The following is a 23,352-nucleotide window of genomic DNA, read 5'->3' on the forward strand; positions in this document are numbered from 1 at the left end:
CTTCCACAGTCTGCTTTGAACCAGGTTGTATTATGAATTTAACACTTCCCTTTCTATATGTGTTTTTATTAGAGGTAAGTAAAATAATTAAGAATAATTTTCATTTGATTTGAATTCGTCCCCCACCCTACCTCAATTTGTAGCTTACGGAATGCTATGGAGCAGATCATGATTTCCTTGAATCCTTTCATTACTTGAGCTTTTAAATTTTTTCTTGATGCTAAAGGACAAATCCTTATGTGGTAGGAATCATCACAGTGCTACTGAGTGTGAGGTGAGAAGAGGAACGAGACTTGGCAGGATTATTAAAAAATGTAAACGTTTTTAGGGTTCATTTGAGGCTAATAGAAACCATATATATACCTTTTGAGATTCACATCTCCTTCTTGTCAATGACAAAGATGGCTCCCCTGAGGACTGGCTAAACATTGGCTCTATTTAACCTCTCTCTAGCAGTACCCAATGGCACAGCTGAAGAGCTGGGGTTGGACTTTTCTGGGTAGACCCTTAGCTAAATGTAAAGGTTAATGTTTGTTTTTAACAGATACCAGTGATAGCTGTCATGGCAACAGGAGGCAGTGTCAGGGCAATGTCAGCAATGTATGGCCACCTCTTAGGTCTCCAGAAGCTGAATCTCTTGGACTGCGCTACATATCTCACTGGTACTTCTGGCTCAACATGGTGAGGACAGGAGAGGGTTTTGTTTTTGTTCTTACTGCTGTTCCACAATGGCGGTGACTGGGACGTTTCAATGCAAGTGACAAACGCATGTAGCTTGTTTAGATCAGCTGTTCTTAAATTATGAGTCACGACCTAATACTGGGTTGTTGAATATCAGGCAGAGGGTGTCGTTGCTGCAAGGGGATCAGGTGATCAGTGGGGGTGCAAAGGCAGGTTAACTGCCTATGCTGGCTCTGCAGACTTCACTGTGCTCCAGAAGCAGCCAGCAGCAGGCCTGGCTCCTAGGTGGGAAGAGAGGGGAGGGGGCTGAGCACACAGAGCTCCATGCACTTCCCTTGCCCTGAGCACTAGCGCCACGTTCCCATTGGCTGGGAACCTGCTGCTGGATGCTTCTGGGGCACAGCATGGTCTGCAGTGCCAGGAGCAACAGGAAATCTGCCTTAGCACCTCCACTGCACCACTGACTGGAAGCCGCTCAAGGTAAACCCCTCATGCCCCAGCCCTGACCGCCCCCCCAAAGCCAGAGCCCCCTCGTACACCGCAAAGCTCTCATCATCAACTCCACCCAGGAACCCACATTCTAGTCAAACTATGTTAGGTCATGGGCATCAACGATTTTCTACAGCTCTGTCATGAGAAAAAAAGTTTGAAAACCATTGGTTCAGATTCCTTGTATTCTTGAATGATCCTATCCCTTTGCTAAAACTCTGAGCTGGCTTTTAAAGCAATTTTAGTGTAGCACTGCTAAATCTCTCCAGGTTTATCTTCCTTTTCAGCTCCTCTCTTCTGAAAGAACAAATGATCAAAGACAGTTTTAGAGCCTATAAACACCGAGGTTCTACTGGCCCTTACACAGAGACAGTCTATGATCTTCCCACCACTTTTGTGTAGTCCCCATCTAAGTCCTGTATATAAACAAAGGTGTTGGTTAGTCTCACTCTTAATTTTTGCAGGGCAATCAGCATGTATTTGAAGATGCTTAGGAATGCCTGGCAGAGGAATACTTGCACTGTAAAATGAGTTTCAGATTATTTTAGATTTTTTGTTGTTAGAAATGCCACATTTCTTAAATCTGTAAGACCACTGTTTAAATATGTTCAAGGATCACTTTTTCACCTGCTCTGATTGTTAATGTTTATTACTCAATTAGTTACATCCAAGGGTTGCCAATTGAAGAACACTCAAAGGGCATCATCTTGAAAATTAATGGTGCAGTGTGTGGTTGTGTAATGTGTGCCATTCTGGAGGGAGGGGAGGCATCATTGTATAACAGATCTGGCTTCCAATCCTGTCTCTGCCGCTGACTTGCTGATAACGTTGGGGAAGTTACTTAGTACTAGAGCTGACCACAGGATGACACTTCTCTTGAGTAGCAAACTTTAAGGCCAGTGCCCTAACCAGGCTATAAGAAAGTACTCACTCAGTCTCACTGTTTCTTCCATTTCCCTCCTGGTTAAAACCAGTGACACTGTCTTCATGGAATATTTGTGCTTTGCTGTACCAGCATATGGTAGTGTAATTTTACTTTTGTCAAAAATGTTCCAACTAGATGTATTTAGGACAGGAATCCTGCTCCTGGGGAAGTGTGGAAACCCTGCCCTGGCTCCCATGGGGTAGGAGCACATGCTTAATAATGCTTTCTCCACTGGCAAAATAGCAATATTGTCCAGGAGGCACAATCCAAACCCTCAGATCTAAACACCTCCAGACTCTGAAGAAGATTGGATCTAGATCTGAACACTGTAGACCAAGAGCATCCATAAATAATTCTCACCTGCTTTAAAGAAGTGTCATGAGATTTAATTCTTCAAAGTTTTTAAAATGCCTCGGTGTCCTTGAGTGAAAGATACAAGATAAATGTAACATGTTTTTATTTTTTAGCCAATTTTTGTTTTGTTAACATCACCTCTTTTCTTCAGGACCATGACCAATTTGTACAAAAACACTGACTGGTCACAGAAAACTCTGGAAGGTCCAATCAATCTAGCAAAGAAACAGGTGATGAAATGTAAGACAAATGCTATTTCCATGGAGCATTTGAAGTATTATCACAAGCAGTTGATTGAGAGGGCAAAAGAAGGATACATTTCATCTTTTACAGAGCTGTGGTCACTTGTTCAGGAAGCGTTTTTACATGATGAGGTACGTAAAGTGCTTCCCGGAGCATGTATTAGCTATTCTCTAGCTAAGGAAAATGATTTCTTTGAGCCTTTAATTACAATGTGTGTATAGACAAACATATAATTTCCTAAAATACAACTATTAAAAAATATGGGTGGGTAAAATTCACCAAAGTGCCAAAGTCCTATATTTAAAGGTGATGTTTTTTTGACTCCTTGATTAGCCAGAGGCGACTAAACTCTCAGACCAGCAGAAGGCTGTGGACCAAGGTCAGAACCCCTTGCCTATCTATGCAATCCTCAATGTCAAAACGGAACAGATCGACACTTTTAAATTTAGAGGTCAGTGTTCTAAGATTTACTTTGTTTCTTAATTGAGTTCTATTGGTCAGAGAGGCTGAAGAAATTTTGAGAGGGGAAAAAAAATCCTCTACTGCTCAGCACCAGTTCTGGAAAGCTCTCCTTTTACTGGAATGGGGAAGGAATTTGCCCTTACCTTGGATCTGATGGGGACTTGTTAGTTTTGAAGAAGAGCAAAGATGATTTAGTGGATAGGGCACATGAATGTGGACAGGAAAGTTGAATGTAGACTCAGAAGAATGGAGTGTAGTTTCTAGCCCAGCTACACACTTTCTATGTAACCTGGGTCAAGTTACTTATTGCACCTTGCATCTTAGGCCATATTTCACTAGGGGGGACATCATCACAGCCACAATCAATCTTCTGGAGTTCCATTTAGCAGGTCTAGTAAAGTCCTGCTAAATTAAACTCAGAGGGTGCCCCTGTCGGCAGCCGGTATTCCTCCTCCTGCAAAGAATAAGGGAAGACGATGGGAGCATTTGCTCCTGGCCTCCCACTATGGGGACAGTAGGGAAACTTGAATTAAGGTACAGTACGTTGACTCCAGCTACATAATTAATGTAGCTGAAGTTGCACATCTTAATTCAACCTTCCCATTTAGTTTAGACCTGGCCTTAGTTCCCAATCTGTAAAACTGGGAGGCTACGTCTACACTGGCCCCTTCTTCGGAATAGCCATGCTAATTTAGAACTTTGGAATAGGGAAATGCGCGGGGGATTTAAATATCCCCCGCGGGATTTAAATAAACATGGCCGCCGCTTTTTTTCCGGCTTGGGGAAAAGCCGGAAAAGAGCGTCCAGACTGGCGCGATCCTCCGGAATAAAGCCCTATTCCGGAGGATCTCTTATTCCTACTTGAAAGGAAGCTGGAAAAAAAGCGGCGGCCATGTTTATTTAAATCCCGCGGGGGATATTTAAATCCCCCGCGCATTTCCCTATTCCAAAGTTCTAAATTAGCATGGCTATTCCGAAGAAGGGGCCAGTGTAGACACAGCCGGAGAGTATTTCCCTACTGCCATTTGATATTACTGCAAGGAGGTTCATATAAATATCTAAACAGATATGATGTCATTTAGAAGCCTGGATCTGGGGCCTTGGAGTCTAATGTTAGGACCACATATTTTGAAAATCTTGACCTTAACATTTCTGATAATTCTCAATATGCTCAGGACTGTGAGTCACCTTGTTGCGCTACCAGCTTGTTAATCACCAAAACAATTTATTGTGGGCCATGCCAGCCCTTTCTTAGCTTTGCAGATCAACAAAAGTTGTACCCCCTCCACTGAATACTCACACAAATACCAGGTCTGCTGTCCCCAAGAGAACCACATGCCTTGTGTAACATCATAGCACTGAGAGAGATTTATAGTGAAAACAATAGTTTTATCTTTTATTATCAAGGGTTAAGATTTAAGGCCTATTGAGTAAGGATAATGGAAACAGAAAGGTTTCATATAAAACAAAATTAGTACTTGTTTTCTAAACTAAACTTAACTGTAACTGGAGCTTCAGGGGGTAACCAAGTTAGTCTGTTACAGAAAAAACAACAAATGGTCTGGTAGCACTTTATAGACTAACGAAACATGTAGATGGTATCATGAGCTTTCATGGGCACAGCCCACTTCTTCAGATAACCGGAGTTATGAGTTGGGGATATGAAAACTCGAAATAACTGTTAGTCTAACAGCAGTCATATGTTACTTAAATGTTCCTTACAGTATTTCCAGTGAGGGCAGGTTGGGATCCCATTTTCACAAATGTCAGTGCAGTGCCTGATTACTTCCTGAAGTACAGGATCAAGTGGTCTCCTTTTGCCTTCTCCGTATATTCCCAAAGTTCATTGTCTGCCCCAAGTCAGAACTCCCTGCGGTTCTGATGTCTTGTTTCCCTGTTGACTTTCCATCTCTCTGTTGACTTCATATATAAATGGGAGTCTACTCACTGCGATGTGAGTCTACATTTGAACCAGGATAAATAGGAGGATATGTACCCTTTGACTGGAAAAAAAACCCCTTGTTTGTCAACCCTACCTTGATGCAGACTTTAGAAGCATGTTTTTGTAATGCGTTCATAACTTTTTATATAATAGCTATGCATACATTTGACAGAGGCAGGAAAGGGGGAGGGAGTGTGTGTAGTCGATAAGATTAACCAATAAGGCCAGACTTCTCAGTTAATTGTGTAGTGGACACCCCTACTAAATATCATGAAAGCACAGTATTGGGGCAGTGAGTTTGTCAAGCCTGTTGGAAGTTGCTATTACACAACAATGAATCTATTGCCATTTGGTACCAATAGGCCTCTATGTCAGATTAGCTAGATTCATTCAATCCTGGGGTTCCATGCAGGGCTTCATCAATGGGCCTTCCAGTTCTTATCTGGAGGGACAATGTTCACCTGAGATGAGAAACCAGCTCTCAAAGTTTAGTGAAGAGGGTAGTATGACTTATCATATACAAATTACAGTCACCAATGAGGAACAAACTTATTTGATGTGTGAATTCTTTATCCATCTGTGTAAGTCTCATTCTCTTTTCTTAGTCTTTTAGCATTATAATAAAAATCTTGTGTGTCAATCCTTCTGTAGAATGGGTGGAGTTCTCACCTTACGAGGTGGGATTCCAGAAATACGGAGCCTTCATTCGATCAGAAAATTTTGACAGTGAGTTCTTCATGGGAAGGTTGGTGAAGAAGCTCCCAGAATCTCGGATCTGCTTTCTGGAAGGTGATCTATTATTCATGGGAAATAGCCTAATGAAAACCCAAGAAAGAACATAGATGTGACACTGGCAAGCCAGTGGCCTATATATTGTAATCCTAGCCAACCAGCCTCTTTGGGCCAAATTTACCTAGATCCAATGGAGTCAAGTACTACCAACCTTGAAAGTTCAAGAATCATGATTTGGTCTCTGCAAAATAATGAGAGTTTAAAAGAATGATATTATGTTTTTGGTCCGTCTTTTGGGTTTTGAACTCGCTCTGCTCCCGTGCCCACACTGTGTGTGGCAGTTTAGTTGCTAACTCTTCCAAATACAGTCAGGTGTTTTGGCTCTTGCTAGCTGCCTGACAGTGCAGAGATTCCCGCTTCTCCTCAACCCCCACATTTCTAAATAATTAATTCTCTGCCCTGCTGCCCTCATCTACCCACTCCCTACTCTAGAAATGAATTATGTATTCCCCAGCAAAGGTGGATCAGATGGCCTGATTTTGTAGGGAAAGTCCCAAAATTGGGGCTTTGTCTTAAATAAGTGCCTATTACTAGCCATCTTCTGTCCTGATATTTCAAGCTTACTATCTGGTCACCCTATCTGCAACTCTCACTTCCATTCTACCCCACCAACCCCCTCACTTTTCCCATCCTCTAGATCACCAATTAATTATGCATTCCCACCCCCACATCACTTCTGTTCCTGCCATGTTCCCACAAGAAGTGGGAGCTCCTTGCACCGTCCATACACCCGCACAACAGCCATTCACAATCTGATCCCGGGCCTGTCAAATTGCCATCAAACAAATACATGCTGTAAATTATAAATGAAAGTAATAACATTTGATTAGATAACACCCTCTTGAGTCTTGGTGTCATGCAAGAGATGAGCGTGCTGCTGGGGCAAAGCAGACGTCTCTGGGTCCCATTTACATAGCCCCTGTAGGGTCTCTGAAGTGCTGTGGTAGCCACATTTCTTGAAACAGTCCCTGGAACCATGCTAGATGTTCTGTGATTGAGGCAAACTCCATATATGCTTCTTCTAAGGCCTTATTAACTCTCACACCTGGTGGAGCTCAATGCTATTCCTCAACTGCCCTCAACACCAGGCTGCTCCCAGAAGCCGAGACACACTTCCTCTGTGCCCTTTGCCTCCCAATTTCCATCTTCTCCACCACCAAATCTTTCCCTGTTGATGCTCTCCCTTAGCCCAATGGCCAGAGCAACAGAGGTTTGTTACTAATAATAGTCACTACATGGTCCTCTACTGGCCAAAGACCAGTTCACAGGAGGCTCTTTGGGTCATTCTGGTTCACCATGCCCATTTGTCAATGTTCTATACTCTCCCCTCCACTAATACACGTGGGCAGTAGATGGTCTCTTTTTTGGGCGGGGGGGGGGGGGGGGTGAAGTCTGTACTTTTGGTATTCTCCAGAACTAGGAGTACAGTGTCCACCAGCATTTGAGAAGGAGCTTTGCTTGGCTAAGCTCTGATGATCTTAGCAGCCAAAGTCTCGGATTTGCTCTTTTATTTAGGGCACTGTGTTACAGCATAATCAGTGCAGACTGGCTAATTATACTCAACGTGGGTTCCTCTTGTAAGTAAAAATGCATGACCTTTTTATCCAGATAAGATGACCACAGGTTAACTTGAGCTGATACAGTGTTTCTTTCATGTGATTGGACTTGCAGGTATTTGGACTAATATTTTTACTCGGAATTTGCTGGATAGCTTATATTGGTCCTCAAATCCAGATGAATTCTGGGATCGCTGGGCCAAAGACATGGTAGAGATGGGTAAGAGTTTTATAGTATGTTAAAATCAACATGTATTCTTGCTGTGACTGAGTGCATAGTTCCCATTAGCAAGGAGAGGATTTGGAGAAGATACATTTTTTGCTCATGAGACCCTCACCAATTTTCTAAACACCAGTGCATTACCTGTGTGCTTTCATTTCATTGTGGCTGCTAGCAGATCCCCCACTATGATTTTCACTTATATCCTATTTACTCGGATAGCATTGTGAAAGTATGTTAGTCTTCCCCTTGTGACAGAAATGGGTTCATTCTACACTGTGGGTTTGTTGACCCTGATTCCAGTGTATTAATCTTTTGTCTGCCACTTCCTCAGCTGACCAATATCAGGTTGCCATTGTTTCATGTTCAGTAAAGGCTCTGGCTCCATAGCACTAGCCTTGCTTTGTTTTTGTGTCTTTCAAACAACTGAAATGAAAACAATTGTTGAAATCAAATAGGACTGAGAACCATAAAGGGCTAGTATCATCCTAATAGCCAAAAAACAATGTATCGCTCACCTTTCCACTCACCAGTGACCCATCCAATCTCCGACTGTTGAATTAAGCCATATTTAAGTTCTAATTAAACTATTTTGATTCATTTTAATTTTGCTCTTGAACTGCTAGTTCACGTGAAGCCTGTGCAAATGTTGAGCCCACTGGTGATGTCAGGCTGTCAGCAGGGCTGTGAAGTAAGGATTTCATTTGAAAGATTAGAAGCTGGAAATTGTTCTTTAAATAAAAAATGATCAAATATGGTCAATCGTTTCATTAAAGAGTCTCTGTGTGTGTGTGAGAGAGAAAGTGAGGTGTGCAGACAAAGAAACAAGAAGAGCATTGAACCACAGAGCAGATAGAGAAAGTGGTTAGACCAAGAAAGGACAACTCCATATTCTATGTTAAAATGATCTCTTACTCTTTTTTTTTCTATCTCCCAGCTAGAAAAGATAATGCTTCTGATGACTCTTCTATTGCCATTGAGTCTCCAACTTCCACATCAGGGAAACTTTGTGAAATCTTTAATGACATGCTGACCACCCGTCCGCTCTTGGACAAGACTCATAACTTCCTGAGAGGCCTAGCATTTCACAAGGACTATTTCCAGCACAGAGGGTTTCTTGAATGGAAAGGTAATTGTAACTAAACCTTAGCTACACTTTTGGGCTACGTCTAGACTACATCCCTTTTTCGTAAAAGGGATGTAAATTAGACGTATCACAATTGCTAATGAAGCGAGGATTTAAATCTCCCCCACTTCATTAGCATAAAAATGGCTGCCGCTTTTTTTCCGCACGGAGCTTTGCCGGAGAAAAGCGCCATTCTAGACGCTGATCTTGCAGAAAATAAAGCCTTTTCCAAAAGATCCCTTATCCCTTATTTCAATCCCCGCTTCATTAGCAATTGCGATGCGTCTAATTTACATCCCTTTTACGAAAAAGGGATGTAGTCTAGACGTAGCCTTGAGGTATCCTCTCATGTCAAGGAATAAGACTAATGGCAATAACCATAGGCGTGCACAGCGCATTTCATTAGGGTCCGCACCCGAAGAATTTTTTAAAAATGTACTTTGACCCCCATTAGCCATGCCCCTGACCCCTGTTAACCACACCCCTGTCCCCCATTGGCCACACCCCAACTTCCATTGGCCACACCTCTAGAGGTAACCCTCTCGGGGCAAGATGGACACATGACCAGAAGTAAAAGGTGTCATGTGACTCCCCTCTAAGGACTTTTTCCATTATCCTCCTACCAATAGGAATTAGTTCGGCCCCCACCAAACCCCCCTTATGCAACTATCCTGCAGTTGCATTAACTCAATGTGTGTGACATTAACTCAGGGGCAGAGGCTGTGTGAAGTGTTCCCTCTAAGAGTTTCCTCCCATGAGCAGAATGAATTGTGTTGTGCACTAATACTGAGTTCATGTAGCCACTGTTATTAATAAATATCTTAGGGTATGTCTACACTACAACCCTAGTTCGAACTAGGGTGGTAATGTAGGCAACCAGAGTTGCAAATGAAGCCAGGGATTTGAATTTCCCGGGCTTCATTTGCCTAAAGCCGGGCGCCCCCATTTTTAAATGTCCGCTAGTGCGGACTCCGTGCCGCGCGGCTACACGCAGCACGGACTAGGTAGTTTGGACTAGGTTTCCTAGTCCGAACTACCGTTACTCCTCGTCAAGCCTAGTCCGAACTACCTAGTCCGTGCCGCGTGTAGCCGCGCGGCACGGAGTCCGCACTAGCGGACATTTAAAAATGGCGGCACCCAGCTTTATGCAAATGAAGCCCGGGAAATTCAAATCCCTGGCTTCATTTGCAACTCCGGTTGCCTACATTACCACCCTAGTTCGAACTAGGGTGGTAGTGTAGACATACCCTTATAAACCACTACCTTTTCCTTCTGCTGCCAAATCTCCCCTTGCTCCATCAGCTCCCCTTGTGCCTGCTGCCCCCCAACCCCTCACCCTCCTCTGCTCTCCTGACTCCTGCCCTTCTCACTGCCCTCAGCATTCCTGAGACCTGCTCCCCCTCCCCTAGCCCTTCTCTCCCCCCTGTGCCCATTCCTCCAGTAGCCCCACTCTGATCATGTGAGTTACTCCTCCTCATCCCCTCTCCTAACACCTCCCTCTACTCACCTGCCCTGCCTCTCTCCTTTGGTGCTGGTCCCTCCCCTGCAGGTGCCTGCCCTTCTGCTTCACCCCAAGAATCCCCTGGCACTTGCACCTTCTCTTACTCCTGCATCATTCTGGTGCTCTCCCTTCCCTCGCTGCCCCTACCTCCTTTGCCCTCTTTTCTCCTGATGCCCACCCCCTCGCCACCCTCTGCCCCCTTCCCCTCATACCTCTGTACCCTCACATGTCTTGCTCCATCCCTGCTTTCCTCATGCCCACCCCTTCTTTCAAGCCTTCTCCCAGCACCTCCCCCTCCACCTCAAGCCCCCAATGCCCTTCCCCTCTCCTTTCCCAGCATCACCTTGTCCCCCCCTCCCACTGACACCTCCCCTCCTGCCCTTTTCCTCATTGTCTCCACTTGGCCCCCCGACATTTGTCTCTCCACCACCCTGTTCCTTGGTGCTTTCCCCTTTCTTCTTCTCCTGACCTGCCCCCCTCCCCTCAGCCAGGCCGCTTCCTCTCCCACCCCTGCCTATTTTTCCCCTCTCCCGTTCCCTTTCCCTTTCCCTTTCCTTAGGCTAAGCCGGCTTCTGCCTTCCAGCTTGCCGGGCTGGAGTCAGAGCCAGCCCAAGCTACAGGTCGGCCGGGCCCTAGCCTGGGGTGCCTCACTTTAAGGAGCACCACGTGGTGCTGCCGGGCTGGGCAGGGCCAAGGATGAGGCCCTGGGTGAGGAAGGGGCGCTGCGCGGTGTGGCCAGGCTGGGCCGGGCGGGGGCACCCCTAGGTGCAGAAGGGGCACCGCGCGTTGCTGCTGGGCTTGGGCTGGGGTCAGGGCCGAGGCTGAGGACTCAGAGGCTGGGGCCGGGGCTGTGGCCGTGGCTGAGGCTGCGGCCTCAGGGGCAGAAGGAGCACCGCGCAGTGCTGTTGGGCTGCAGTTGGGGCTGCAGCCCCAGGGGCAGAAGGGGCACCGCGCGATGCTGCCGGGCCAGGGCCGAGGCTGGGGCTGGAACCCTGGCCCTGGGCGCAGAAGGGGTGCCACACGGTGCTACTGGGATGGGAGGGGCCGGGGACGGGGCTGGGGCCCCGGGTACAGAAGGTGCGCTGCGCGGTGCTGCTGGGCTGGGCGTGGGCGCCCCCAGCCACAGAAAGAGCACCAAGCGGTGCGGCCGGGCCGGGCGGGGCTCAGGGAGAAAAAATGGCTCGGGCTGGCATCTTTGGTCCGGCCCCAGCTGCTTCTGCCGCGCATGCGCGGTCTCTGCCCCAAAGTGCCCCGTAGATTGCCGTGGGGAAAGTGACGGGCTGTGGTACCCCGTCTCAAATCCCCCCCACCTCCAGCAGCTGGTAGGCAGCCTGACACCCTGTGCGCACGCCTATGGCAATAACAAAAACATAACAACATCATATTAGAGATGAGTGAATGAGTTGGCTGAAAAAATGAATCTGTCTATATATGCTGCCTGTGAGCCTGTGGAACCAGTCACTCTGGGATCTCATCTCTGGGATGAAGGCAAGAGGATGAGGTGGATTCCTGTGCAGCTTTAAGGTCCCTGCAGGTCCTTGCTCCTGCTTGTCCATCTTTGTCTGCCATTGTACCGTCAGCCCTGTTGGCAGGGGCAGACCCTTCTGTTCCTGTTGTCAGTTGGATTGCAGCAGAGCCCATGACGTATTATGTGTGTTCCAAATGTACTACACGGGAAAGGCTCTGTCCCAAACAGCTCACATCCTAAGAAAAGCAGCCACATGTGAAGAGCAGGGGGAGAGGGATAAAACATACAAATAAACAATATCAATGAACGTGATCAGCTGGTATATTTGTGAGGGCAGCCTTGTGGAAATGGTTCTTGAGGAGGAATTTGTGGCAGAAGAGCACAATAGCCTTAAAGATTAGTTTAGGGAAGGTGTTCCATGCATAAGGCGAGGCATGGAGGAAATCACACAGACTGTAGAGGGAAAAGTGAACAATTGGGTAGATATTGCAGCTTCTTTTGGGTACTTCAGTGAAGCCAAGAAAAGGCCATGTTTAAGAGCCCATCTTTAGCAAAGAGGCAGGAAAAGAGGTCATCTACTTCGGCAGGACTGATATAAGGGTTGACTTTCTGGGCTAAAAATACATGTAATTTTATTTCAGAGAGTTTTCTTCAGATAACACCTACCTGAAACCTGAGGTCTTGGTGTAGCGTGACACTTTTTTTTTTACCAGCCAGGTGGTGGTGGTAGTTGGGGAGAGACAGAAAGAGCTCATGAGTGGCCTCATTTTTGCTGTGGTAAATTTGTGAAATGAGAGCAGGGAATTTCACACAGTGAAATAATTAATGGCTCTATGTGAATCTCTTGGGGGATTCTAATGGGAAGGATTTATTTAGAATCTCTTTTAATTCGAATAGTTGAGGGAACTCTCCCAGTTAAGTATTTACTGTAATTCAGATTTTCAGTGAAGAGTAAGTACTGAACACTTTCTACACAGTGATATGCAGATCGGGTTTTGGGTGGGCGGAATTTTAAATTAATACTATACACACAACTAAAAGGAACCATAAACCCCTTCCTGTTTCAGCAAGTGATGGTTCCTCCTTAATTCAGGTTGCTCTACATTTGATATATGATATGTGGCTGCTGTTAGAAACACAAGAATGCAAGAAGAGGTAACTTGCAAATATTTGGATTTGAGAATTACACTAGACAGGGCACATTCTGATTTTAAATACAAGGCTCTCTTGTTCTGAGATTGCACACATCACGTGGGAGGGAATGTCTTCTGAACAACTTTTGGTTTTGCAAACAGAGCATGGAGAAGAGGTAGGAAAGCAAAACAGGAGAAAACCGCTCTAGATATGTTGATATGCCTTGAAGAGAAGCATTAAAAAAAACTAGTTGAGGGTCAGCTATAGAGGGAATGTGACATCAGGAAGCTATTATGGAAAAGCATGTCACAACAGTATTAAAATTACTGCAAGATACCTCCTGGGGCTCCCTACAGTTTTCACACTGCCCCTACTACTTAATACTCTCTTCACTTTTGTTTTCTTGTTCTTAGAAAATAGTCCATTTTCCCTCACGATGCACTGATTAAAATACAATTATCTTTCAGACTCCGTGCTGGACTCTTCCCCTTACAAACTAACTCCACGGGAGAAACAGCTCTGCTTAATAGATGTTGGCTATTTCGTTAACTCTAGTTGCCCACCGCTGTTCAAGCCAGAGAGGAATGTGGATATCATCATCTCACTGGATTACTCAATGGGTAATAGGTTCCAGGTGAGACAATTCAAATTCAAGATTCCTTCTAGCACCGATGGCATCTTTCCTACAAGGCTTGCCCACCATTTTTATTTTAACAGTACAATCATAATAGGATTTGGACTCAGTAGTCCAAATTCCACTATCACAGGGACCCAAATCAGGAGTAACTCGTGATGTCAGAAAATTAATACCCATGTAGATATTAATTGCAGTCACTGTAGTAAACAGTTGCTGAATTGGGCCCAGTATCTTTTGCCACCAAACTAAACAGTGGTAAGTTAATTTCAAGGAGATTACAAAGTTGCTATTTTAACCACCAAGAGAGTCTCTCATTATTTTCCCTTCCTGGAACAGCACACTAGTCAGAATGTCCAAAACACCAATAATATGCATAGAAAAGATATAATGTTCAAACAAAGTTTATTCCCTGTTTACATCAAGATCCTTAAGGACTGTGAGGAGAATTACCGACTTTTCTTTTCCATTTTGACAATGAGTGGCAACGTATATAGGGAATAGTCATTTCTGTGTTTGATTAATGCTGCTGATGCTTACTGTTACATACATAGCCCATTGGAAAATCCAGTCTGTCTACAGCACAGAAGCTCAGATTCTTAGTGTTCCTTGCAAGGAGTATATTCTTGCTCCCCGGACTATACTAGGTTCTAGTTGATATCTGGGTGCAATTAATGTTGTTATTGATTTAGATGGCTACTATAGATTGCCTTGTGTTTATTAGAGACATCCACCCTGACCTCAGGTTTTAACCCAGCAACTAAGATCACCTAGAGACGAATACATGTAGGTTGGAGGAAGCATATTTTCAGTGTGGGGGTTCTTTGATTCAGCAATTCACTGCCCATCATAGTCTGACACTCACTAAGGGCATAGCTGCACTAAAGGGGAAGGTCGACATAACATGTGCCACTCCCACTACGTTAATTATGTAGCTGGAATCATCATATCTTAAATCACTGTTCCCACAGCGGGAGGTCAACAGGAGAAAACACTCCTGTTGGTTGCCCTTACTTCTCGTGAGGCGCAGGTCTACTGGCGCTGATGGGGGCGCGCTCTCAGTTCAAATTAGCAGGTCTTCACTAGACTCACAAAATCAACCACGGCAGTGTTGATCTTCCACATAGTGTAGACATGGCCTAAATGTGTTGATTCTTAGGGTCTGCTGGAAGGGACTTTTGAATTACCTAGGATCTTTCATAGGAGGTTGTCTGAGGGAATTTGGGGCTGGCGGGAGAATTACTATTTTTGACAAAAAATTACCATAATTTGCTTATCTGGGGTAGTCTTATGAAGAGTAATGTTTTACTGAGTATTGTGAAGGCCCCTAGAAACAGATGGACAGGGGAATTTTACTCATGGGATAGATAAATAAATAAAGTATAAAATACACAGGGGAACATGCCAGTGCCTGAATCTCTCCAGCTACGATAACCATTCCCTCCATGGATGGATAGTAAAGATGAGCTTGAAACAAAACCTTGTTACTGAACAGCCCTCTGTGTATAATAAATTGAACAAAAGCCTTGGCGCAAACATTCCCTTATTTTTGGAAAAATCAGATGTGCCTTGTGTCTGACAGAATATCTTGCCACAAGCCCGTTTTATTACTCGGCGTGGGGTTTGTTTAAGTATGAATGTGATTTTTCAAAACACTCAGGCTGCGTCTAGAGTGGCATGATTTTCCGGAAATGCTTTTAATGGAAAAGTTTTCCGTTAAAAGCATTTTCGGAACAGAGCGTCTAGATTGGCACGGACGCTTTCCCACAAAAGCACTTTTTGCGGAAAAGCATCCGTGCCAATCTAGACACGCTTTTGCGCAAAAAAGCCCCGATCGCCATTTTTGCGATCGGGGCTTTTTTGCGGCAAACAAATCTGAGCTGTCTACACTGGCCCTCTTGCGCAAAAGCTTTGCGCAAAAGGGCCTTTTGCCTGAACGGGTGCAGAATAGTATTACTGCAAGAAGCACTGATTTCCTACAGTAGGAAGTCAGTGCTTTTGCGGAAATTCAAGCTGCCAGTGTAGACAGCGGGCAAGTTTTTCCAGAAAAGTGGCTGATTTTCTGGAAAAACTGGCCAGTCTAGACACAGCCTCAGAATTGGCCTAATTCTGCTCCCACTAAAATCCAGGGTAAGCCTACTATCAATTTCAATGGCAACAGAGTTAAACCAATACTGAAAACTCCAATCTTCTGCCTTTTAATAGCCTGAGGCTTTTGGTCAGGCATCTGTACTTGGTGCTTGTATCATTCAGTATTGTCTCTCATGTGGCTTCAGAGTCATTGTGTGATTTATTGTTACAGGAACGCCTGAGTGAAGTGGCTTTTGTGGGGGGGTTCTAATGCAATCTCATTCTGTGTTTAACCAGCAATTAGAAATCACATACAGATATTGTAAAACAATCGGCATCCCGTTCCCTAAAATTGAGCTGAGTGAGGAAGACAAGAAGAATCCCAAGGAATGTTACGTGTTTTCAGAAGCAGAGAACCCCAGAGCTCCCATAGTGCTCCACTTCCCATTGGTGAACAACACTTTCAGGGACTACAAGGAACCTGGTAAGTGCATTGTCAACAGGAAACAAACACTTTACTATACTTTGTGGCTGTGTCTAGACTGGCAAGTTTTTCCGCAAAATCATCTGCTTTTGCGGAAAAACTTGCCAGCTGTCTACACTGGCCGCTTGAATTTCTGGAAACGCACTGACGATCTCATGTAATATTGTCAGTGCTTTTGCAGAAATACTATGCTGCTCCCGTTCGGGCAAAAGTCTTTTTCCGAAAGACTTTTGCGCAAAAGGGACAGTGTAGACAGCACAGTACTGTTTTCCGCAAAAAAGCCCCGATCGCGAAAATGGCGATCGGGGCTTTTTTGCGGAAAACCACGTCTAGATTGGCCACGGATGCTTTTCTGCAAAAAGTGCTTTTGCGGAAAAGCATCCTGCCAATCTAGACGTGCTTTTCTGAAAATGCTTTTAACGGAAAAGTTTTCTGTTAAAAGCATTTTCGGAAAATCATGCCAGTGTAGACGTAGCCTGTGTGATCAGCCTTCTCACATCTGATTTCCCATTGGTCCTGTTCAGCTATATTATGCCCTCCCTTGATTGAGTCCCCGTTGTTTGACTGCACTCTCCAGTGACCAGATAACAGCAAAAGCCTTAACAGAGCCAAGTTTGAGCAGCCATGTGGAGACTGATGCAGCCTAGCAAACAGTGTCAGAATAAATGACGATCTGTGGCTTTTAAACTGCATCTTGGGTGAGAAGGGGTCTGTAGTGTGGGATGGGGCATGGGTGGCAGGTATGAGAGGCAAGGGGAGGCAATACCTTTCCTCAGTCGTAGTGCTCAGCTGCTCCCCTCTTTCTATTCTGACCATTCCTGAAGGCTCCCACAGCAAGCTGCTGCAGACTGGTGACTTTCACCAAAGTGGGCCTGTTAACTTAAAAGTGAGAAGCCTTCCAGCTTGCCAGACCTCTTAGCAGAGCGTTGACCCCATGAAACCATTTGACAGGCATGTGCCAACCCTAGTTACTGGCAAAAACAGGCGTGCATTTAAAAATTTGCTTTAAATAGTTCATTAGTTTGTTGCTGAACATTATAAAATTACATCTCTAAAAATCTTTGCATAGATTTTTCAATGCACAATCTGAGCATTCAGCTTTAGTTTTAAATACTTGGATCTTCAGAGATATAGATTTTTAAGATAAGGGTGATCGTTTGAATAATTTAACTGAGGTACACATTTTAATTTTACTTGCTGTAGTACTAAAACTTGCTTCCTAAATCTTCCTGTCCAGTGCAGGGGTAGAACTGCAGCCTGGGGCATGTGCCTCCCCAAGTATCAGCTTCATCCATTACCCACAATCCTCACTCTCTAGTCCAGTGGTTAGGATGCTTGCCTAGGCTGTAGAAGAGCCTGGTTCAAATCCCTAAGCTGCTAGTTCAGCAGGGCTTTGCATAGGGATTTCCTGCCCTCCCCTCCCTGTTTCTCATGAGGCTATTGTCTTTTTGGGGAGGGATTGCTCACCAGCGACTCTCCCTAGGAGGTGGAAGTCTCCAGTTCACACACCTCAAAAAAGATCAGGGGTGTGCCCTGGAGTCTGCTACAACCTGGGCCTGTTTCCTCATTGGGGCGGGGAGGAAGAGGAGTGTTTTACTGCCCAGCAGCAAATCCTCTCCTCTTTAATAAAAAAAAAAAAAAAAAAAAAAAAAAAGAGAGCAAGAAGGGCTGCACATGGCTCTTGATCAGCTACAGGGTCTCTGCTCTTACACCCCAGAGGGCCCTGCTGCCTGGCAAAGGAGGGATTTGATCCAAGGGTACTCACACCCAAGGCAAGCATCCTACCCCAAAACCACAGAGGCTGTGGCAGTGTATTCTGCCCCAGTTAATACATAGTTGAAGTGACACACACTTGAAGGTAATAGAGCACACCACTGCTCATTTCTCAACAAGCAGACAGGGGATTTGAGCCAGAACCTCATTACCTCTTGGGCAGGCACCTAAGGCCCAGGAACACAGAGGGAGGAGTCACAAGGCTTAGGTGGTCCAATTCTCACTCCATATTTCCTGAACATGGCCATCTGGCAACAGCAGAGGAGTCCCCACCTCCTAGGCCATTCATTTGCGATGTAGGAGATCAACATGTAGACCTCTTCTCAGGGAGCATGGAGGGGATTCAAACCAGCCCTTGAACTGTTCAAGGGACCAAACCCCTGGGCTCCAGGGAGACTCATGTAGTACTTGTGGCTCAAGGATTATTTAATGACAGTGGCTCATTCTCAAAAGGAAACAGTGAGGGAGCCAGTACATTGGAATAACCCCTAGCCCAGCTCTTAGGCCAGTAATGTGAGAAGCAGATCAACGAGCAAGAAGGGAATTGAACCCAACTTCATCCTTGTTGGGCACACACCTAACCCGTAAACTACTCATGGCAGTTTGGGTGGGGCTTTGGCCCAGTGAATATGTGCTGAAAGTGGAGCAGCTTCAGCAGAAAAGAGCAAGGGAGGCCCCAGCTCAGAATAGCTCCTAGCCCACCACTTTGGCCAGTCACTTGAGAAGTAAGAGCTGAAGGTTCAAGCATAAAGGGGGATTTGAACCAACACATGGTGAGCTCATACCAAGCTGCTTGCTAGTCTTGTGACGCCTATGAATGTGGCACAACTGCAGCAGACTAGGATGAGGCTGCAATCCCCACCTGAGGGAGACCACCTCGTAGTCCAGCAGCGGCACAGTCACTTCAGAGACAGCTGCTCAAATCCCTTCTCAGGAAGCTGAGAAAGGAGTTGAACCTGCATATCCCACACAACTGGGTAAGCACCCAGAACACAAGGCAATTAGACTGTGAGTCATTGCTACTAGCACTGGCACATCTTTAAGGCACTACACCTCCCGCAACAAGAGAATGCAGAGCCCTAGTCAAAGCTCTTCTCCACAGGAAGGGAGAAGAAACCTGAACCAGTTTCTGCCCCCTCCCAGGTACTGATCTCTGCTTGCACTCCCTGGCCAGGAACCACTTTGGTGCCAAAATAATTGCTCGGGTGGTACCTTTGACTGCCCCACCAAACAACTGAAGCAAGAGGAGGAAGGCAGCTGAGGGTTACCATGTAACCTTGAGCTTAGTGGTTAGGGAACCTTCAAATGTGGCTGCAGGGAAGTGGGGCCTGGCTCCCCTGTCAGCATGGGCAAGGCATTACCCAGGCAGGCTATGCTAGAATGCTATACACCATGTGGAGAAGTGAATAAGGACGTACTAGTCACCCCTTTATGTAAGACAAGCGTCTGAGTGATCAAGGACATGACTAGGCAGCAGACTTAAACCAGAGGCGGTACATCAGCCTGCAAGGCACAGGCAGCATGTGGCCCTCGTTGCTAGTTGAACCCACTTACAGCTTGGCCTTCAATCAAAAAGCAATTGCCTGGAGACTGGCTCCTCCAAGGGGCGATTAGGCTAGTCAGAGACACAGTCTTGTGCTCCAGGCATCCCTAAACCTTAGCCTGCCAGCGGCTGGGCATGGCCAACAGGCTGGATCACGTGATAATTGCCCTCTTCTGTCCATTGCCTTTGAGGCATCTAGCATCAGCCGTTGTTGGAAGATGGGCGACTAGGCTAAAAGAATAATTGGTCTGAACCAGTCTGGCCATTTGCTGCATGAGAAGGAAGTTGAAGAGGGCTCATGCTGCCCAGGTGACTGCCTTAATCATTGGGTCACAGGCAATAGTGATGCGGGCTCCTCCACTGTTACCCGTTACAGCTGTTCCACTTGAATTAACTAGCACTGGGGCGAGGTGGTGTCTGTGCTCCCTCTCTAGGCCAGTGGTGTGGGGGCTTCTCTGATGTGTTAGGCGAGCTGCTGGGGCAAATCCCCTTTCTGCTCCCTGAAAAGGCTGTGTGAGAAGAGGGATGTGCTGCAGTCCATGTACATGTGCCTGGGTTATACAGCTTGGTGATGGAGGCTGGAACCTCTTGAGTTTGCCTGTTGAAGCAGATACATGTTAGTTAACTATTATTTGGGCCGCAGCAGTGGTGCAGTTTGTAGTCCAGTGGTTAGACTGCTTAGTGATGCTGTGAATCCTCCCTCTGTCAGCCTTGAGAGAGGCTTTGGGGAGAGGGGGAGTCATATGTGGTTGTGCTGCATGTGCCCTCAGCCATGCAGGGCTTGCTTCCCCCTTGCCTGTGGAAGTTATTTAATTACATGTCGGTTAGGCCAAGAGCTGTTTCTGGATTGCTCTGTAGCCCACAAGTTTGGCTGTTGGTTTGGCGTGTAATAGGTGTGGGTTCAAGTCCACCCTACTGTCTGTGTCCTATTCTGTAATAGCTCTGGACTGGCTGCTCTGGTGTCTGTTGAAACTGTTCCTCTTGAGGTAAATGTGCTTTGGGCCAGGCTCACAGCTACCCTCACACTCTAGTCCTGCTGTCTTGTTTAAACAAGTGCAGGTATTCATGTGCATCTCAAACAGTAACCAAGGGAATCCTCTGAACTGTCATTCATGTTAAAATTCGACACTTGTCAACAAGGACTTAACAAGACTTTGAACTTTCTCACCCATTACCAAGACAGTTTCCCCAATTATCACCTGTAATACCATTAACTCACAAACATCCCACTCTCCCTACCTTTAATATCAGCAATTCACAGACACTTACCTTCCTTCCTCCCCCTTCCCACCCCCCCGCATCCCCCTTCTGTTCTGCAATGTGATTTGTCCTTTTCATATTTGTTCATTTTTTTTAATTGTATCCTTTGGTATATATGGTTGTGACTACTTTCTTCCACTATTTGATCTGAGGAAGTGGGTCTGGCCCACAAAAGCTCATCATCTAATAAACCATCTTGTTAGTCTTTAAAGTGCTACATTGTCCTGCATTTTGCTTCAGTAACCAAGGGGCATTTTTTATTTTTTATCAGTAATAGGGATGTATTATTGAGAACTGTCCTCTTGAGGTCTTAATGGGTCACTGCCAGCTGGCACTTTTTGGTCAGATAGCCTGCCTCAAAGATAAAGTCCTTGCACGTTGAGTCCTGAAGACTGGACGTACTTAGGGTCAGGAGGAGATGTTACCCAGCCGTGGACAGGTGGCAGCCTTGTTGTCATCCATGTTTAAATTGGCTGCACCAGATCAGTAATAACTTTACTGAAGCATTTGTGGAGCTTTTAAAAGCCAGACAATGCGCCCAGGGACATTCAGCACTATGGAGCCACACGGCCAAGACTCATAGAACTTCCCAGCAAGCTTGAGTTGTTAAGGCTCTCCTTGAGACTCAAGTAAAATCCCCCCTTTTCAGACAGTTTCAAATTTTCATCTGCTTTGGTTTGATAGTGGGGATTTCTTCTAACATGAAATGTAAAGTGTGTGTGTGTGTGTCTGTTTGTCTGCTTACTTCTTTCATTACTGAACAAGTATTGGCTCTAGCTCTGGCCTGTTTTGAAGGCTTGTATACAATGAGATCATAGAGGAGCATTTATACAGCGTTTTACCTTATTTAAGCTGAAAGTCTCTCCTTAGGTAGATGTTGTGAGGTTGGCAGACTAGTCGCCGGCGCATGCCAAGGTCTCCGTAGGACACTGCCAGACCCATACGTGGAATCTGTTTGGCGCATGTCTGAGTTAATACAGTATTGATAGAATAGCATGAGCGCCAGGCATTGTAGGCAGGGGGAGGCTGAGCAGCCTATTGTGGCCCCTCCCTCAGGCCAGTGCACTTCCCACAGGGAGTCACAGTTGGATCATTGCCTGCCCAGTGCTCTGGGGCCTGGAGCACTGGGGCTGTGGGTGCAGTGGTCACACTGCCCAGGAGCTGCAAGTGCTGAAGCTGCAGCATACCAGGGCTGTGGCCTTGCCTCCTTCCTGCCAACTGAGCATTGCAGGGGTCATGGGTTGCAGTGGGCTTGCTTTGGGCTCCTACAGGGGTTAGAGGGTAGAAGAAGGGAGCCCAAAGGGAGGGGCCGGCCTCCCATGGAATGAAGTAAGAGAATTTTTGGCTGACTTAGCTAGAATTTTTCCTGGATTCTGTGGGAAGAACATATTGGAGTAGCAGCTCTACCAATCTGCAGATGGACACATCTGCTCTGGGCCAGCTCTGCTCTCATCCCCACACTCCCCTGACTTAATCGGTGTCTAGCACTATCCTCAGCACTGCTCAGTCTCTCCACCAAAACTGTGCTTAAATCTCTCTAGCGATTTAGCAGCAGGCTGTTCCCTCAGGAGGTGCCTTTCCATTGAGGCCTTAAACACCAAAGAACATCTTAAAACTGGAAGGATTCCTTAGGTAACCAGTTTTCTAAACAGCTGTAGGATATCTGAGAAAAATAACAATGTTCTAACTGTGCCTGTGCAGACATTCCAATAGTAAATACTCATAACTTTCAAAATAATGAATTGATTTTGTTCAGACTTGGAGTGATTTGCCTTTCCCAGTGAGAATGCTGAAACCAGCCAAGCTTGAAGTTTCTACCTGCAGCCCTTGTGAGCTATCAAAGTGCAAAATTACAAATCAGAATAGGCAAAGAAAAAACCCTTCTAATAGTTAAATTGAGTCTGTTCAAGCTTTGCAGAAAAATTCATTTGCTCTGGGACAACCACATGGAAAATTTCTCCCAGAAGGAATGTTTGGAGAAAGTTATAAGCAACTAAAAAATAAGTGGTTGAGAAAAATTTCTCCAGACTTACTATAATGTTTACCATGGAACATTAATGTTAGTGTTAACCACAGGCTAAACAGACACACTGTGACTAAATCTGGTGTAAAAACTTTGCAGGTTCGTAATCAATGTACTGGTGAGAAAGCTGGAGCCAGAGAACACTTTACATTTAAGCAAAGCTGTTGAACACAGCATAGCAGGTCAAACAGAGGCTTTCACAGTTCACTTAATGAAAAACAGCTGAGAGTATGTGGAAGGAATGTCGGAGTTTAGCTTCTCAGTGCCCCAGGTCCAAACCTGTGAGTTATGAGTCATACCAATTTGCCTCCAAAGAACAATTTATTCATAGATCTGAGCTTCAAACTGACAGTTCAACTGTAAAAGAGTGCATTTGGGGAATGGGAGAGCTAGTGGTTTCAACTTTAAAGGTGGTAATTTTCATTTCTGGCTGAGTGGGAGACACTCCAGAGAGCTTTTTATTTAATCATTTGATTTTGGGTAGGTGGCCGGTTTTGCAAAGGTGGCCCTTTAAAATAAAAATGCTGCATTTGCATGCTCAAAGGAGGCAGTGGCATCTATAATCTAGATAACTGGCATTGAAAATGCGGCTCATGATGCTAGAGTATGAAAACATCCATTTGAGGCAAACTGTTAGCACATCACCAGGAATTTTACACAGTAGCATTCAGT

General features: G+C 45.5%; 1 protein-coding gene across 2 annotated transcripts in view; it reads left to right on the top strand.

Annotated features, from left to right (window-relative positions):
* Positions 1-23,352, top strand: part of PLA2G4B (phospholipase A2 group IVB) — a 46,337-nt gene that overhangs the window by 20,561 nt on the left and 2,424 nt on the right. For both annotated transcript variants that reach the window (XM_075927195.1, XM_025188324.2), the window contains 8 exons: positions 545-681; positions 2,601-2,823; positions 3,026-3,143; positions 5,748-5,885; positions 7,560-7,664; positions 8,602-8,793; positions 13,361-13,527; positions 15,895-16,081. In XM_075927195.1, the coding sequence (XP_075783310.1) occupies positions 545-681; positions 2,601-2,823; positions 3,026-3,143; positions 5,748-5,885; positions 7,560-7,664; positions 8,602-8,793; positions 13,361-13,527; positions 15,895-16,081 (1,267 nt within the window). The remainder of the gene's footprint in view (positions 1-544; positions 682-2,600; positions 2,824-3,025; positions 3,144-5,747; positions 5,886-7,559; positions 7,665-8,601; positions 8,794-13,360; positions 13,528-15,894; positions 16,082-23,352) is intronic.

This window comes from Pelodiscus sinensis, chromosome 4 (genome assembly GCF_049634645.1).
Source record: "Pelodiscus sinensis isolate JC-2024 chromosome 4, ASM4963464v1, whole genome shotgun sequence".
NCBI lineage: Eukaryota > Metazoa > Chordata > Testudines > Trionychidae > Pelodiscus > Pelodiscus sinensis.